Raw genomic sequence first — 17,350 nt, 5'->3', positions numbered from 1 at the left:
ACTCAAAGCTCCTGTTGATGGACTAGCATCCACCCAGAATGGGGAGCAGTAAACACCGACCAAATCTACAAAATGCAAGCACGACAAAACAACAGCAGTGTAGCACATCACAACACCGTGAGGAAGATTTACCAAGTCAATGTGCAAAGAAAAGTGCTTACGCGTCAGAGCAGGAGCAACTGGTTTCAAGATATTCAGCAACTTTTACTTTAAAACTATATAAAGAGACCAACGAGGCCATTTTGAAGGTACTCTGAAAGTCATTCGAGGATCAAGGGCCGAAGTCAAATAGATCTGAGACTTATGCAAATTAATTAGCTAATAGCTAGATACTGACAATGGATAAAAGCTATTGTTTAGACGTACCGAACATTCAATGTCTTATTTATAGTCACTTGTAAATAAGCTAACACCACTAGCTTACGTATATAGCAAGATTCACAACTGCAGAGGAGCCCCATTTTGCAGCAAACCCATTCACTCCTTATTTCTACTTTAATAGCGTTCAGGCTGACTTCCATGTAAAGTTATGCGAAACGACGGAAGCCCATCCAGCCATGTTGTGGCCATGCTAATGCTCCTACCGCTGCCGCCATGGAAGGGATAACTTATTCATGCAGACCAAATGATGCTGGGCCATAACGCGGGCCCGAGAGTGCTCGCGTCTCACATGTCACTCTTAATGGCCCGTCTGCGGCTCATCCATCAATCCCGCCTTTGCTCACTTTCTCCTGTCTGGTCCGCAGTTTGACTTTGTGGAGCTGCTGGACGGCCGACGGCTCCTGGTCCGCAGCCCCCCCAGCCTGGAAGGCCCCGCCGCCTTGCAGCGGAGCCTCGCACCCATCACAACGCACGACACGGGCTTCATCCAGTACATGGAGTCCGGCATCTGGCACCTGGCTGTCTACAACGACGGGAAATACATAGAAACCGTCTCTTTTCTCACCACTGCCATAGGTGAGCACTCGGGGTGGGAATCGTTAACTTCCTTTCGATTTCGTGTCTGCGATTCGATTCAGAATCCATTTTAAATTCTGAATGATTTTTGATTCAAAATGATTTGATTGACAATGATTTCTGCTTCAATTTATAGATGTGCAAAAAATCATCATGATCTACTCCAATCTGACTTGCTAATGCTAATTAGCACGCTACTCACGGCACTTTTATCACTCAAAACAACAGCTATATTTATACAAAAACGTTTCAGGAATGTATGCAGAGAAGCATGTTAACATTACTCACCGGCATATGCTTTTCTTACGGTGCAAAAAAACAACAACTTTTATTGGTATGACTTGATCGTGACTTTTTCAGAGTCCTCTCTAATGCGGCTACAACTGAACTCATTCACTCCCAGACATTTTCACTGAAGTAATCCCCTTCGCTCCTGGCGGTTTTACTGGATTTGGACTGTTTTTGCAAAGGACACAGACTATTGTGTTCTATTGCTATAAAAACACGGAACCTACCAAAAGATTAGAGTCTCGTCTTTCATCAGGAAAAAAAGGTTTCCGTTTTGCAGCAATTATCATTAAAATATAGTATAAAGTTTCATCATTAGTCACAAATCTGTTTAGAACTGTGGGGACATCGGCTTGTTTGCAACATGGCCCTGGTTGATCTCTTATACTCTGCTGCCACCTGCTGGTCGTTCTTGTAATTACTACAATTGCTTCACTCGTTCTCTGCCGTTCAGAGGCTGCATCAAAGCCTCCTCTATGCTCTAGCATTGAAAAATAAAAACAAAATAAAAAGGTATAAATACGTCTTTGGGACACTCAAACCATTTAAAATTGAATGCATTTATACGTTTTTGGGATCAGAATGCACGGAAGTGGCCAAATCATGTACAACATAAACAGCTCTCACAAACACAAACAAGGGCAAGAAAGTATAAAGTAATTTAAATTAAATTGATTTTGGGTCATTTAAAATCGATTCTGAATTGTACTAAATGCGAATCACGATTCTTATGAGAATCGATTTTTTGGGCACACCCCTCGAAGTGAGCACCCCCGGAAATGTGTTTTTAGGTGCTTCTCAAAATGTGGCCTTCTGAATTGTGATGTCCCAATTCAGCTAGTTTGCAGAATATACTCATTTGCACAAGACCCCAACGCACGTCCGCACCCTCAAAATAGGCTCATTTGGGCTTTAAGTGAAAAATTGGTTTTCAAATAATGAAGGAACTGCATGTTTATCAAGTTATATCTGGCAAAAACTACAAAATCAGGACATGAGCGGCTATCCTGCCATGCCGCCCCCGAGGAGGCCATTTAGGGATCATAACATCCTCATTAGCGTGAGTGTTTCATGAGCCAATCAGGGGTTCCAGCCAATCGAGTGTCGAGTGTACACTCCTGACACCGTGTCATTTTTTCCCCATCCCAATTTGCTCCAATTTTGACTTCTCTGCTACCTCGCTTGGTTCTTTTTGTTAGCATTTATTTGCTAGCATTATCAAGCAAGGTGTGTAGGTGAGCAGGAGGCTTCGGAGGTGTCGGATTTCACCACCGTGGCAGCTGGGAGCTCTCCTCACATGCTCCTTAATTAAAAGCTCCTGGGTCGGCGCGACAGGGGCCATGCCAGGAACAGGATCGATGTAGATCTGTCCACATTGAACCTCCCCCCCCCTCCCGTCCCCACCCGCTGTGCCAACAGCAGCTGCAATTCAATATGTATGCTATGATATGACACACGGGGCAAGTCAGGCCGGCGTGTTTGCTTTGGTTATTTCTTCTCGACAAGGGAGTGCATGAAGGTTCCCCGCCGTCGCCGAGCGGAGAGCGCTTGAGCCGAAAAAAGGCCTGACAGCGCGACGAATTGGGATGCGAACGGGCCGGGAGGGGGGCGGAGGCGGGGGGGGCTCTTAGTGTGTTGGGCGGGATTACTCAGAGTTGCGCCTGTGTTGGTTGGTTTGCATCGGAGCTCTTCTGCCCACAGGAGGGCCTCTTTTGGAAAATGGGTCACCGGTTAAGTGCCCTTCAGCAGAAATTGAATCCCACCAACTGGCTCAGCTGCAGTGGCTCGGAGTTGACCTTCAAACGGGGCCGCTCAGGTAGAGGAATGTGGGAGATCAAGAAAAGTGGCATTTTGAGGTCCCGTATTGTCTGCATTTATGAGTTTTACAGGTGGAATATATTCCGATTTTGTCCGTGCGGTACACAGACATATTGGCATGCAGTAGAGCCAGACGACGTGTGCTTTAGCTGCACATCTACTTCATAAGCAAACACAGTGCAGCTCAGCCTCTGACTACTTAATTTTATCATTCAAACCCAAAAACGTGTAAAAACGTTTTTTAATACACTGTTCTTCCCTCCCCAAAATGTGTTTACACGTTGTTTGATGTTTTTTTGATGCAGCTTCTGACATGAAGAGGTGGCTTAAAAAGGTAGCTATTACAAAAAACGGCCAGCAGAGTATAAGAGATCAGCCATGTTGCAACAAGCTCTTTTTGACAGTGTTTTCACCAGGAATCTGAATATTGATGAAACTTAGCTCTATTCTAATGCTAATTGCTGCAAAACAGATACAAATATACTTTCTTTTCCTGATAAAAGAAGAAACTCTAATCTTTATTTTGATAGGTTCCATGTTTTTATAGCAGTACAGCACAATATTCTGCGGGCTTTGGAAAAGCAGTCAAAATCCAGTAAAACAGCTGGGAGCGAAGGGTGTTGCTTCAGTGAAAATGGCTGGGAGTGAATGAGTTAAATTAGAGACAAATACAGTAGGGATGTTGCTTTTGTTCTGCTAGCATAATACGTTAGCACCCTGAGTAGCAAAAGTGCTAAGGCCCTTTTTGAATGATTTTACCTGCATTCAGGTGCTCTTTCTAATGACAACAGATGAAATGCTAACATGGTAAGCTAACATAGCAAGATAGCAACCTGTGTAACAATGTCACCCATAATACACGAATGAGCGCTTTGAGTACAATGAACCTGTTGCCATTCATACAACCGAATAATAAACTGTGTTCAATTCAATGGGCCCACATTCCACACTGAGTGAGTACATTTGGGAGTCATTTGAGACAAGCTCTTCATGATTTCAATACATACTTTTTTTTTTCTTTTTTAGATATTTTTGAATATAAAGTAAGTTGCGTTTGAGGGTGTAAGTGGGGCGGGGGTCCCCGCCCTTAATGTAGGTTGGCCTCGTGGTGAAAATGTTTCCCGGTGAATCACAGCTCTCTGGAGCATGAAGTCATTTGTCCTGGCTGCCCGGTGCCTGACACAGATCCCAGTGCACGGGTGGGGGTGGGGCGGGGGGGGTGGAGGTGGAGGTGGCGGTGGGGGGGGGCCTCTCCTCCTCGCTGCCTCGCCATCACTCAGATGTGCCTGGCGTCCTCCGGAGCACGCAGGGAAAGGAAAAGGCGCTGATTAAACTCGCACGCCGCGCCGCCGGACTACGGGGACTCGCACAATAGTTAGCTCCTCCCGATACGCGGGGTAATGAATTTCAATGAAGGCCCCTGCTTGAATGGGTGATTTATGCGTCGGGCCCACGTCGTGCGGTCGGCTAAGAGATATTCATGGCCGCTCGCCGAGGAGAAACACAAGGCGGGAGGAACGCGTCGTGCACTGATGTGTATTCAACGCGGAGGCGCCCGCGTTCTTGCTCAGTCAATTAAACGTGACAGTGACAGTTGAAGAATTATGATGAAAGATATAAATAGTCGAGTTAAGCCAAAGGGCTGAATTCTAGTGCCTGACAAAAGTATTGGGACATTCCATCGACCTATGGGCTTTTGGAAACATTTGGAAGGTCAGGGTGATCTCTGGGCAAGTTCATCTCGAAGGCTCTTCAGGTTCTTCTGCAGCCAGTGCGGAACAGAACGTGTCAATAAAAGAAAAAGAAAAAAGAAAAAAAAAGAACGTGTCAATCTGTCAATAGAAAGAACATTACTATTGATAACATTTCATTTAACACAATGACCAGAAATTAAGTGATGCAAATGATCATTGGCCAATGTGTCAAACTGTCGCATTATAGCGCCACTTACTGTTGAGGAGGACTTACACTTCTCAATGTCAGCTTTTTTGGGGTGGTATCGCTGGCTGGTATTAGTAGCCTCCAGTATCTGATAGCTTAAAAATAAGGTCGGTATCAGCCAGATATTGATACAAGAACAAAGTCCTATTCAAAAAAAATATTCATCAAGAAAATAGAGTCCTATTTTTAAATAATATCAGAGGCATCTTTTCTGTATAAAAAACAACATTGAGAACATTTTGCATATTTTTTTTCAAAATGGTTTTCAATATTTTGTCATTTATTTTAAAATACATATTTATTTATTTCTATATTTATTGAAGAATTTTTGGGGTGTAAAAAAATGCAATTATAATAGGATGCCAATTATATACATGAGGGGAACATGATTTAATATCATTCTCGATACACGTGTGATGTAATTCAATAATGAATTTTTTTTAAATTAGATTCAATTTGGTTTGCCAGATCAAAACCGATTTTCCAATTCAAATACATTTTTGTTACACCCTTAATATGCCCCTAATATGTGGCCGGGCCTGGTCCACCAATAACAGGGCTCTCTATCTTTGAAAAACCCTGTGTTTGCCTTAATGTGTCTCCAGACAGCTGACAAGACTCCAGAGGTGCCAAATCCAGGTCTTGAAAGTAAAAACCCTGCCACAGTTTGGCTTTAGCCTCAGGTGCTAGTTAGCTAGCTCCCTAGCTAGCTTCCATGGTGCTCATTTACCTGCTCGTGAGCTAGCTAGCTAGCGAGCACTCTTGGTGCTCGTTTACCTGCTAGGGAGCTGGGAGCTTGGCTTAAGCCCCTAGTGCTAGCTAGCTAGCTAGCTAGCTAGCTAGCACCTATGGTGCTTACCTACTAGGGAGCTAGCTAGCTAGGGGCTAAAGCCAAACTGTGGCAGAGTTTTTACTTTGGATTTGCCACCTCTGCATGGCTCCCACCCCAGATGTATGTCAGGCTGGTGAAGTAGTATCGCAGTGTAGTATCGGTGCACAACACTTGATTGAGTAATAAAAAGGGTGTGTTTCTATACTTTTAACCATGGTGCATGTTTTTTTTTTAGTTGCACGTTCAAACCAAGAAACTCCCCTTCATAATTGCGCCTTTGGGAGACATTTGGTACGGCGTGCACGCCTCGCAGCCTACGCCTCATTTTCCTACTGTCATCCAGCACCATTACACACACACACACACACACACACAAACTAGCTCGCAGCTCAAGAAAGCCAAACCTCCCACTACACTGATGTTCTTTTCGGACTTCTCCGCAATGATAGAGCGCCGCAGGATAGTCCTCCCGTGTTCCCCCGCTCTATAAGTCAGGCCGAGACGAGCCCGCGGCGGCGCTCAGCCAGTCTCGCCATCCCCCTCTTTGTCTCTCCTCTCCCCGCCTGGCATCTTCGCCGATGATTGAGACTCTCTCGAGGAAAGGAAAGCGCAATCCGGAGCTCGTATTTCGGAGCTCTTTGTGGTGGCACAAGAGCTTCTTTTGTTCGTCAAAAAGTTTCGCCCGAGATGGGAGGATCGTTAATCCCGACGAGTGGCGCCTCGTCATTTAGTCGTCTTCGTTACGTTGGCAATTAAGTTGATGTACTTAGATGGAACAACGGAGGAAGTGCATCATCGCAACGGCGCCTCGATTGATGTCATAAAAAAATTAATAAAAAAAACATGTCAGGCATTTATCCAAATATGTGTTTGCATATTAATAAAACATGGCACAAGCATTAAGATGCTGTAACACAATTATTTATTGTTGACTGTAAACATTGTCATCCTTGAATGGCCATTAATCACTGAAATGTTTCTTTCCTCGGAAAAATGTAAATTTATGCGTGCATATTAATCACATTTGGTTCAAAAGTTTCCGCAATGCTTGAATTTGCTACATTAATAAATAATTATTTTTGGAATTAAAAATATAAGTCTACAAATGAAAAATAAATCATATTAAATCATTTAAAATAAAGACAAATATTGTTGATTTAAATCAAATAAAAACGCAACAAATAACCATTGAAACCACTTTTAATGATTTTCAACACGCTGTTGGGATATAAGAGTGAGAAATCGAGAAATTAATATATTGTTAATGATTCATTTATTTAAGTGTATTTATTTATTTGTATGTATTTACTAATTTTAAGGTGGTCAATTTTAGTCATATTCAGTTCTGTTAGGTTCAGGTATTGGCCATTCAATTTTAAATACGTTCATGTTTGTAAAGATTTAAATGAAATTAATAAAGTGAGTATAATTTACATGAATATAATGAATTTTTTCATAATGGAATCTATTAGTTTTTCTTAATCATCAAGGTTACTTCTATTCATATTCAGTTTGCTGTGGTGTGAGAAGATTAGCTGTCAAAGTTGAAATAACTCATACATAAATAAATAAAAATTTTAATTAAAAAGCATAAAAGATGTATTATTTCTCATTTATAAAGGTAAAATATGCAAATAAATGAATAACATGCATATGTTTTATTTTGTAGCATCTTAAAATGCAATAGTCAAACCATTGAGTTAAAGTTGACTTAATTTGCTGTTTGGTGAGAAGATGGTGTGCTTAAAGGTCACTGCAAAGAAAAAACACGATACTGGTGTACCCAATGATGTGGTTACCAAACTTACTTTAGTTTGTTGGCGATAGTTGGAAAGCATTCCCCTTAAATGTGTTGCCTTCACACTTTTTTGGGGGGAGATTTAATTAACTCTGCAAGCCTGCCGTTTAGTACATGTTCACTCTGGGAAAGCAAATTGCGGAGAAAACGGCCCAGTGAAACTGTTCATTCGGCTGGAAGTCGGTCTCGTCACCGTCATTAGCGGCACAGATAATAATCAAGACTGAGAGAACGAGTGGGAGGAATGTTGTGCTGCCATTACCGTTTGAAAACACCTCCTTGATTGTTGTTTCTCTCTTTGCCCCGCTTAAGATTCCGTCGACAAGTGCCCCAGCAGTTGCTTCGGGAACGGAGATTGCGTGGCCGGAACGTGCCACTGCTTTCTGGGATTCAGTGGCCCCGACTGCGGCCGAGGTAAGTTCATTTTTTTTTCATTTTTCCCACATATGTAATTGTGATTTTTATTCTCCACACTATTGCTGCGTAACAACTCCCACATAATACTTCCGATTTACACTGTTCAAATTTCAACTTGCTTCAAAAATGGACGCCTCCCGGGGTATATATCGTCGGATTCCAATTTAACTCATTCACTGCCACGTCAAAAATTCATTTGAACTATTTCTATTAGTTAAAAAAAAAAAATCCACTTTTGCTAACAAGAGTATGAAAACCTAGAAAAAAATATTTGGGTAAATTTGGAACAGATATAAAATTTGTGATTAATCGCTAGTTAACTAGTGAAGTCATGTGATTAATTACAACAAAAACAATTCATCGCCTGATTGGCCTAATTAAAAAAATAAAAATAAGGGCCGTTTAATCATAATTAATCGCATGATAATTTTATATCTGTTATTAATATACAATAAAAAAAAGGTTTTCATAAAAAATTAAATGAAATGGAAAAATTGTTAAACTAATAGAAATAGTTCACATGAATTTTTGACGTCTATAGTCGTCAATGGCAGTGAGTTAACGTTCAATATCAACTTTTCCACATTCATTTTCAATGGGACTGACATTGAACTTTTTCTAAGTATCACTTTGCACGCCCACTTCCATACATATAACTTAACATCATTACCAGGTGTCTTGATACTGCTCGGTAGCATATTTGGTAAAGTGCATTGTCCAGTAACCAGGAGGTCATCATTTCATAATTTATCCCTCAATTTACTTCATAAGCATTCCACATGCATTCAAATCTTAGCATTCAACTTTCAGCATTCCCACGCAATTTCCCCAGAAATTGCACTTAGTCTAGTTACTCGTTGATATTGAGCTAAAGGTAGTGGCCTGGAGTTACATGACTTGACTTGAGTCAGACTTCAAGTTGCCATTTTTAAGGACTTGAGACTTTGACTTGATATTCATGACACTCACCTTGACTTGGTTAGGGGTTTAGATTGGGCTAATTATTTTGAACCAGAATTGATTGGGTTGAAGATTGGATTTGGGTGGGATAAGGAGTTGGTCGCCATTTTGGAGATGTCGCGTGAAGATGAAGTAAAATTTAACATAACATTCTCAGAAAGTTTTAGTAATAGCTCAGTGGGTAACCCCGCTGACATTGCCCAAAGGGATAAGGGTTCAAATCCTGGTCATGACGGTTGGCCCAGTAACATAAAGCGGGTGCGTTATGTCAGGAAAGACATCTGGTGTAAAAACTGTGCCAAACATTCTGCATCATGCACATATATATTTTTTCTTTTCTTTTCTCTTTGGGGGCTCGTCCAGGATGAACCCGGGACCTCTCGCAACATATCATGCACATATCAATTCATGACTTGACTTGACTTCTGATTCTGATTCGCTGTTTAGCATACTAATCACATTCACATAGGATTTGTATACTAATTACAAATAATGACTTTGATATCTATATGAAATCCCCCAAAATGTTTTTGTCGTCCACTTCAAATGCAGGTTGTCCCCAATAAGGATGGTAACAGCATAATCTGCATTTTTACTGGTGGAGGCAGCACTTCATCACCAAACCACCAAATCACATTTGTCATTTTAGTGCCGTGTGTATGTAGCACGTACAGCAAATACATCAACAAATAAGCAGTTCGGAAAACTTTACTTGCTTGCTTAATTTCACACTTAATGGGAGGGCAGGCACTCCAGATGGTCTATTTGTACACAAGTAATTAAAAAGCCACTTTGCTATAATATGTGGTTTTTAAGATGGTCTAAAATTGCCGGTTCACTTGAGGCCAAAATCCCCGAGACGCTATTTGACGCTAAAGTGTCCTAATTGATTGCCTGCTGTCTCTTCCAGCCGCCTGCCCGGTGCTGTGCAGCGGCAACGGTCAATACCTGAAAGGTCGCTGCATGTGTCACAGTGGCTGGAAGGGCTCCGAGTGCGACGTCCCCACCAACCAGTGCGTGGACGTCACGTGCAGCCACCACGGCACCTGCATCGTGGGCACCTGCATCTGCAATCCGGGCTACAAAGGGGAGAACTGCGAGGAAGGTAAGATACAGTCAAAGTGACTCCCAAAAACGGCCGAAAGACATGGGTTCAATTTGAGTATTTTCAAAAGTTGAGGAAGGGGCCAAAGTGTGACCAAATTTGAGCCGTGCAGACCAATGGCAGCGAAATGGAGACTATGGAGCACAGCAGTGTGGTTATCTTAGATTGTTTTGAATTTATAGTTGTTTAGAACGTTAGAATGTAGAACCATAGAGACGAAATTAATCGACAAGGAGATTTAGGGCAGCGAGTAAAACAGAACGCTTCAGTGAAATGTCAACTAACGTTAGCGTGGGTGTTTATTTTTTGAGTTCCAAGCCGTGGAGTACAAGGGTCTTCTGTCTTCACATATCGCCATAGGGAGTAAAACAAATATCCAAGAGGAGAATGGGGGCAGCAAGAAAAACGGACCACTTGAGCAAAATGGAGACTGCGGAGTAAAGCACTCAAGTCAGCTAACGTTGGCGGCGAGCGTGGATGTTTATATTTAGAATTTCTGGCCATGTATAATGAGGGTCTCCTATATTCACGTCTCACCAGAAAGAGTAAAATAAATATCCCAGAGGAGAACGAGGGCAGCAAGAAAACAGACCACATCATCAAATAAGAGACTATAGTGTAAAGCACTCGAGTTAGCGAACATTAGTAAAAAAGCTTTATTGTATTCACTTCTAGCCGTAGAGACACATTTGATTAAATAGGAGATTGCGGGCAGGAAGAGAACAGACCACTTGAGCAAAATGGAGACTGCGGAGTAAAGCACTCAAGTCAGCTAGCGTTGGCGGCGAGCGTGGATGTTTATATTTAGAATTTCTGGCCATGTATAATGAGGGTCTCCTATATTCACGTCTCACCAGAAAGAGTAAAATAAATATCCCAGAGGAGAACGAGGGCAGCAAGAAAACAGACCACATCATCAAATAGGAGACTATAGTGTAAAGCACTTGAGTAAGCGAATATTAGTTTAAAAAAATAAAATAAAATATATATATATATATATATATATATATATATTTTTTTTTTTACTGTATTTACTTCTTGCCGTAGAGACAAATTTGATCAAATAGGAGACTGTGGGCAGGAAGAAAACAGACCACTACAAAGTGAACACCACAACAAAGATTTGAATCGACGCTTATTTTCAGCATTTCTCGCCATGGAGGAAGGAGAACAAAGCCTGAGGGCGGCAAGAAATCAGACTAAGGCAGTAAAATGGGGACTATGGCACAAGAAAACTGAGTACTGCAGAAAAGCGAATACTATGGAATGCAATACTGACACACAAACCGAACTTGGCGGAAACGCGGTCGTCCATGAACATGTTCGAGCAGGAAGAGCGTTGCAGTCATCCCCAGTGGCAACTGTGAGTGACAGCCTATAAGTGATGGCTATAAGGCTGCGCATTAATAACAAAACAGTCTGTGTATTGTGTTGCAAGTCGGACACGGCGTCTTGACGCGAATCCGGCGGGAGCTCCGCGGCCGACGCGGCTCCAGCAGATAAGAGTGAGGCGGCCATTGTGTTTGTCAGCTCTTGAAGGCTCTCATTTCAAGATGAAAAATGGCATCGGGGGGGTTTGATAAATGGGGGTGCGCGTCATCCATAGGCCCCCCCATTCTATTTCGGCGTGGCGTGTCAGCGGTTAGCGGCGGCGGGGGAATGCGGGCCACGGCGGCCTTTAACATTTTTACCTTTCTTCGCCGCGACCTTCAGCCGCCCGTGATTAATTGCCAGGAGACTTTCTTGTCAGTTAGTCCTCTGATCCTCGCACCTGGCGCACGAACCATCTGGCAAGAAGCGAGAGATGCCGTTTGTCCAACGATGGCGGCCTTTATGTCCGGTTGATGTCATTCTAAATGGGGGCGCTGCTGACGTCGCATGCGCCCTGTTGTCCGTTCGCCATCTGTGTGCGCCATTCAGGTATTGTCTGACCGGACAAAATATTGCCCAATAATGTGATTGAACTGAAAGGGGGGGGTTTACACTGCTAATGTGTTGTGGGAATTGCGGCTGTTGGACATCATCATTATAATTAAATAAGCCTACCACATGTTTTAAATGCATTTAATTGTATTGAAACACACTTTTTATACACATGGCAAACTGATTTGGACAAAAAATGGGTTTATGTGTATAAAAAAAATAGGTAATGATAATGGAATTAAAAATAAAACCATAAAAATTAATAATAATGAAAAACGTAACTATAATAGAATTATAAAATAAAACCATAAAAATGTATTTAAAAAAAATACATAACGATAATGGAATTAAAAATAAAACCATAAAAATGTATTAAAAAAAAAATGTAATGATAATCTAATTAAAAATAAAAACTTTTGTTTTCTTCTTCTTTTTTTTTATTTCTCTGCTTGTCGACATGTCAATGCATTCAAAATAATTGAAACACTTTTTATACACATGGCAAACTGATTTGGACAAAAAATGGGTTTATGTGTATAAAAAAAATAGGTAATGATAATGGAATTAAAAATAAAACCATAAAAATTAATAATAATGAAAAACGTAACTATAATGGAATTATAAAATAAAACCATAAAAATGTATTTAAAAAAAATACGTAACGATAATGGAATTAAAAATAAAACCATAAAAATGTATTAAAAAAAATATGTAATGATAATCGAATTAAAAATAAAAACATTTGTTTTCCTCTTCTTTTTTTTATTTGTCTGCTTGTCGACATGTCAATGCATTCAAAATAATTGAAACACTTTTTATACACATGGTAAATGTATTTGGTCATAAGAAAAAAATGCAATCATAAAAATGTGTTTAAAAAAATATGTAACCATAATGGAATTAAAAACAAAACCATAAAAATAATATGGATAATCTGAGGCGTGTTTTTAGGTGTGTGCTGACTCCCAGTTTAACACGATTTTGAATGTTGGGGGTGTGCACACTTTTTTATTTGTACTCCCTGTTTAAAAAAATAATAATGTATGGATCACCTAAATGTCACTAATTTGACATTTTTCTTCATCACCTAAAACATGGCATTTCAACATGGGTGTGTAGACTTTTTATGGCCATTGCAGATGTGTACTTTCAGCAACCGACTTTTATGAGCAGTGTAAAAGGGTCTAATATTTGGCGTATTATGATTGTGGCAGGTCCATTTAACACCATGTCAGTTTCCTGGAAGGATTGTAACTCATGAAAGGTTTCTTTTGTCAGTGGACTGCCTGGACCCGACGTGTTCTGGTCGAGGTGTTTGCGTCCGGGGCGAGTGTCACTGCTTCGTGGGCTGGGGCGGGCAGGGCTGCGAGAGCCCCAGGGCCTCCTGCATGGACCAGTGCTCCGGACACGGAACCTTCCTGGCCGACACGGGCACGTGCAGCTGCGACGTTAACTGGACGGGACATGACTGCTCCACAGGTGAGTGTGCCCCCCCCCCCCCCCAAAAAAAAAGACATCAATTAAAGTGTTTTGAAACAAGTAGCACTCATACGGGTTTAGACTCCCCAAAAGTTTCAGTCTCTAGTGGACACGCGACATGGACAACACTTTTAGGCTAATGCGCAATTTCTGCAGAAATTGCGTGGGAATGCTGAAAAGATTAATGCTAAAATATGGATGCATGTGCTTAAATAATTTCAGTGAAATTATAATCCATTTCCTGATATGAGAGTTGGTATCGAACCGTGGGATATACTCAAATGTGGTCCAAGCGGGTATTTGAACTCAGGTACTCTGTGGTGGCAAGTACTTGCTCTAACTTGAGTTGTCCAAAATCATGACTAATGGCGTATTTAGTCAGTTGGTGTTGTATATCACTATGCATAATGGCCATGCATACATTTGCAATGTGCAGTCGGAGGTGGGATTCAAACCGGCGACCTCCTGGTTACTGGACAATGCACTTTACCAACTGCGCCGGCGAGCAGTATCTTGACAGCTGGTAATGATGATAAGTTATATGCATGGAAGTGGGCGTGGAAAGTGGGACTTGGAAACATTTCAATGTCAGTCCCATTGAAAATAAATGAGGAAAAGTTGATATTTTAATGTTAAATTGTGTGAAAACTGTCCAATCAGATGATGTATTCCCCGGTAGGCGTGAATTTTTGAAGCAAGTTGAAATTTGTCGGATGTATTATTTGGGAGTTATTGCACGGCAAAAAAGTGGGGAGAATAAAATGATATATATATATATATATTTATATTTTTATATTTATATTTTTATACTACCAAGCACTTCCTAACCAGATGTACGTATGACAAGAACATGAATATTGACAGAATGAGATACGGATCAAATCTTTCATTTTTCATAATACATTTCTCCACGTTGAGAGGAACCAGTTGAGGTGGCTCGGGCATCTGGTTCGGATGCCTCCCGGGCGCCTCCCCGGGGAGGTGTTCCGGGCATGTCCTACCGGCGGGAGGCCCCCGGGGACGACCCGGGACACGCTGGAGAGACTACGTCTCACGGCTGGCTTGGGAACGCCTTGGGATCCCGTCGGAGGAGCTGGCTGAAGTGGCTGGGGAGAGGGAAGTCTGGGCTTCCCTGCTAAAGCTGCTGCCCCCGCGACCCGACCCCGGATAAGCGGAATTGAAGACGGAACGGAACGGAACATTTCTCAACCCATGCATAATAGATCCACTGGCCTTACCCAATAACAAAGGGTTTTGTAGCAAAGAAACAAAATAATGGCATATTGCGATTGAGAGGTGGCTGATGGTTGCGACTTTTCTTCTTCGCATTTAGGTAAAGAGTAGATTGAGATTAACTGCTTAGTCCAATGCCGCGGACATATGGCTTTCTAACGGCGGTGACATTTACGTCGTTTCAAAAATACAAGAGTCGTATTCTGTACGTAGCAGGGACATAAATGAGCTTTAAGAACTCAAATGTGTACAATTAGCTAAAGGCTTTGTAAGTCTAATAAAGCAGCAACATTTTGGGGCTGATAATGTTCTGTCTTAATTAGCGGCGGTAAATAATTCCTTGACGGCCAAATAACGCGCTGATGAATGGTTGTAGCCGCACTGAAAAAAACGACGAGCGTTTGCGCCGATCATCCGTTAAATCTGCAGGCAGGGAAGGAATAAGATTTAATAATAACAGAGCGAATTTTTGTGACAGACTTTTTTTTAATACCTCGGCCGACAACAACCTCGACATTTCTGGCAGCTCATATTAACACGCTTGTGTTCTGCCAAAAGATGTCTTGATTCGATATATTTTGAGAGTAATTGCTAGTTTGCTGAAAAGAAAACAACTTGCATAGAAGTGAGATGTCAGAGGATTTCTCTTCTCGTTTTTTTTTTTTTTTTGCTTTGTTGTTTTTTTTATACTTCTGGAAGCTTCTTGTTGGATGAAAAATACAGAGACGGTGTTTTTACCTCAGTGGTGGGTTGACGGAGCTGTCTCATTTTCAAATGTTCCAGAAAAAATAACCCTTTCATTTTACTGCAAAGTCATATTCGTCACGAATCAACTCTTACGAGCCGCTTTTTTTTTTTTTTTTTTTTTTTCGCTGATTCCCTGATGCATTAAAGCCTCATTCTGATGTGCCAATAATCAGTGCATCACTCTTCGATTGCTTCCACTCAGACAGCAATTTGTTTTCCCCTGAGATGACAATCTCAGTCCTCAGATGGAAGACTCCTTGGATGTTCCAAGCAGTGCCTTAAAGAGGTCATCCGAGGGGGTTATTTTCATGGGGGGGGGGGGGTAAAATGGGTAGTGAGCTCTGTAAATGATGATGAGTTTTGCACTTTATCCTGCTATGTCCTCTTTATTGTCAAGGCTTCCTATAATACAACACTAAGCTTGCTGCAAACGGTCTGCGAGGACGCCTCTCGATAAAATTCGACCGATTGGTACTCCCTGCCTTAATACTTGCAAGGATTAGATCATGTTGCCGCGTGGCTTTGGAGCAGTCTTAAACCCGGGCCGCGGAATGCACGATTGTTTACATTTGCCGGCCACGACATAATGTGATCCAATTGGAAAAGCAATCTCTCGGTATTCTGCTCTTGTGTGCATAAGGCCGTAATGGTAACAATTGCTGACCTCGTGGAGTGTCGTTGGTGTTTTGTGTCAAGTCATCGTTGCCATGCTCTGGCAATGACACATTTTTGGCCGTTTTTATATATATATATATATATATATATATTTTTTTTTTTGTATTTAATTTTTGAATTGTATTTGTATCCATCCATCTATTTTTTTAACCGCTTATCCTCACAAAGGTCGCGGGGGGAGAGGGGGGGGGGGGCGCTAGAGCCTATACCAGCTGGCTTCGGGCAGTAGGCGGGGTGTACACCCTGAACTGGAATGTGAGAGGAAACACGGGATACCCGGAGAAAACCCACACAAGCACGGGGAGAACATGCAAACCAAACTCCACCCAGGAAGGCTGAAGCCCGGACTCGATCTCACGTCCTCTGCACTGGGAGGCAGACGTGCTAACCAGTCAGCCACCGTGCCGCCTTGTATTTTTATAATCGTTTTTATTTTCACTTTTATTCATTTATTTAGTCATTAATTTATTATTTTTTTTATTTTGGCAGTTTTGGTCCTCCATAAATAAGATGGCCTCGGAGGCAAAATGATCAACAACAGCAAAAAAATCCGCACATTTCCACCATTTTTTGCAGGATCCCAGGAAATGTTCAAAATGATCCAATAATGACCGCCTAAACTTGAAATGTCAGACTTCCTTTTCATTTCGGGGAATTGACTCTTATGTCGTACCCCAATGTCATGATCAATAAAGATTTCACAACGTTGCAAATGCCCCTTTCTTAGTTATGCCCGTCTATCAAAATACCAAACGTACAAAAACTCCACCCATGTGCACAGTTCTACTGCACTGGTCACAATGGGGCCCAATATCTCCCTTTTTCAACATCCACTGAGTGTCGTCTCAATTTGTGCACTGAGCGACACCCCCGGAGTCGACGGCGAGGTTGTTCTCGGCTGCTCGTTTCGCCATATGTGCTAATGAGCTAGCACAAGATGTTCACTTTCCCCGTTGGCACTTCTTGTGGGTGTTGAATACGTATCATTACGTGTAGATGTCGTCTTGCGAGGGTGCCAGCGCCGTATCTCGTTACCACGCGCCAGTTTGACGATTCGCCTTTTCGATGAGCAGGGCTGTGCAATGAATCGATATTCAATTACAATTTCAATTACTACACTACACAAATAATATTATTAATACACATTTTTGAGTTTTTTAAATGTATACATTTGCAC

At 41.7% G+C, this 17,350-nt stretch overlaps 1 protein-coding gene across 10 annotated transcripts in view; it reads left to right on the top strand.

Annotated features, from left to right (window-relative positions):
* tenm4 (teneurin transmembrane protein 4) overlaps nucleotides 1-17,350 on the top strand; it is a 293,878-nt gene that overhangs the window by 190,701 nt on the left and 85,827 nt on the right. For all 10 annotated transcript variants that reach the window (XM_086079950.1, XM_086079959.1, XM_086079960.1 and 7 more), the window contains 4 exons: nucleotides 747-957; nucleotides 7,947-8,048; nucleotides 9,922-10,116; nucleotides 13,318-13,518. In XM_086079950.1, the coding sequence (XP_085936076.1) occupies nucleotides 747-957; nucleotides 7,947-8,048; nucleotides 9,922-10,116; nucleotides 13,318-13,518 (709 nt within the window). The remainder of the gene's footprint in view (nucleotides 1-746; nucleotides 958-7,946; nucleotides 8,049-9,921; nucleotides 10,117-13,317; nucleotides 13,519-17,350) is intronic.

This window comes from Leptonotus elevatus, chromosome 7 (genome assembly GCF_054856555.1).
Source record: "Leptonotus elevatus isolate MCC_2025b chromosome 7, RoL_Lele_1.0, whole genome shotgun sequence".
Lineage (NCBI taxonomy): Eukaryota > Metazoa > Chordata > Actinopteri > Syngnathiformes > Syngnathidae > Leptonotus > Leptonotus elevatus.
The sequence above is the reverse complement of the archived record's forward strand: the minus strand, read 5'-3'. Positions and strand labels throughout refer to the sequence as shown.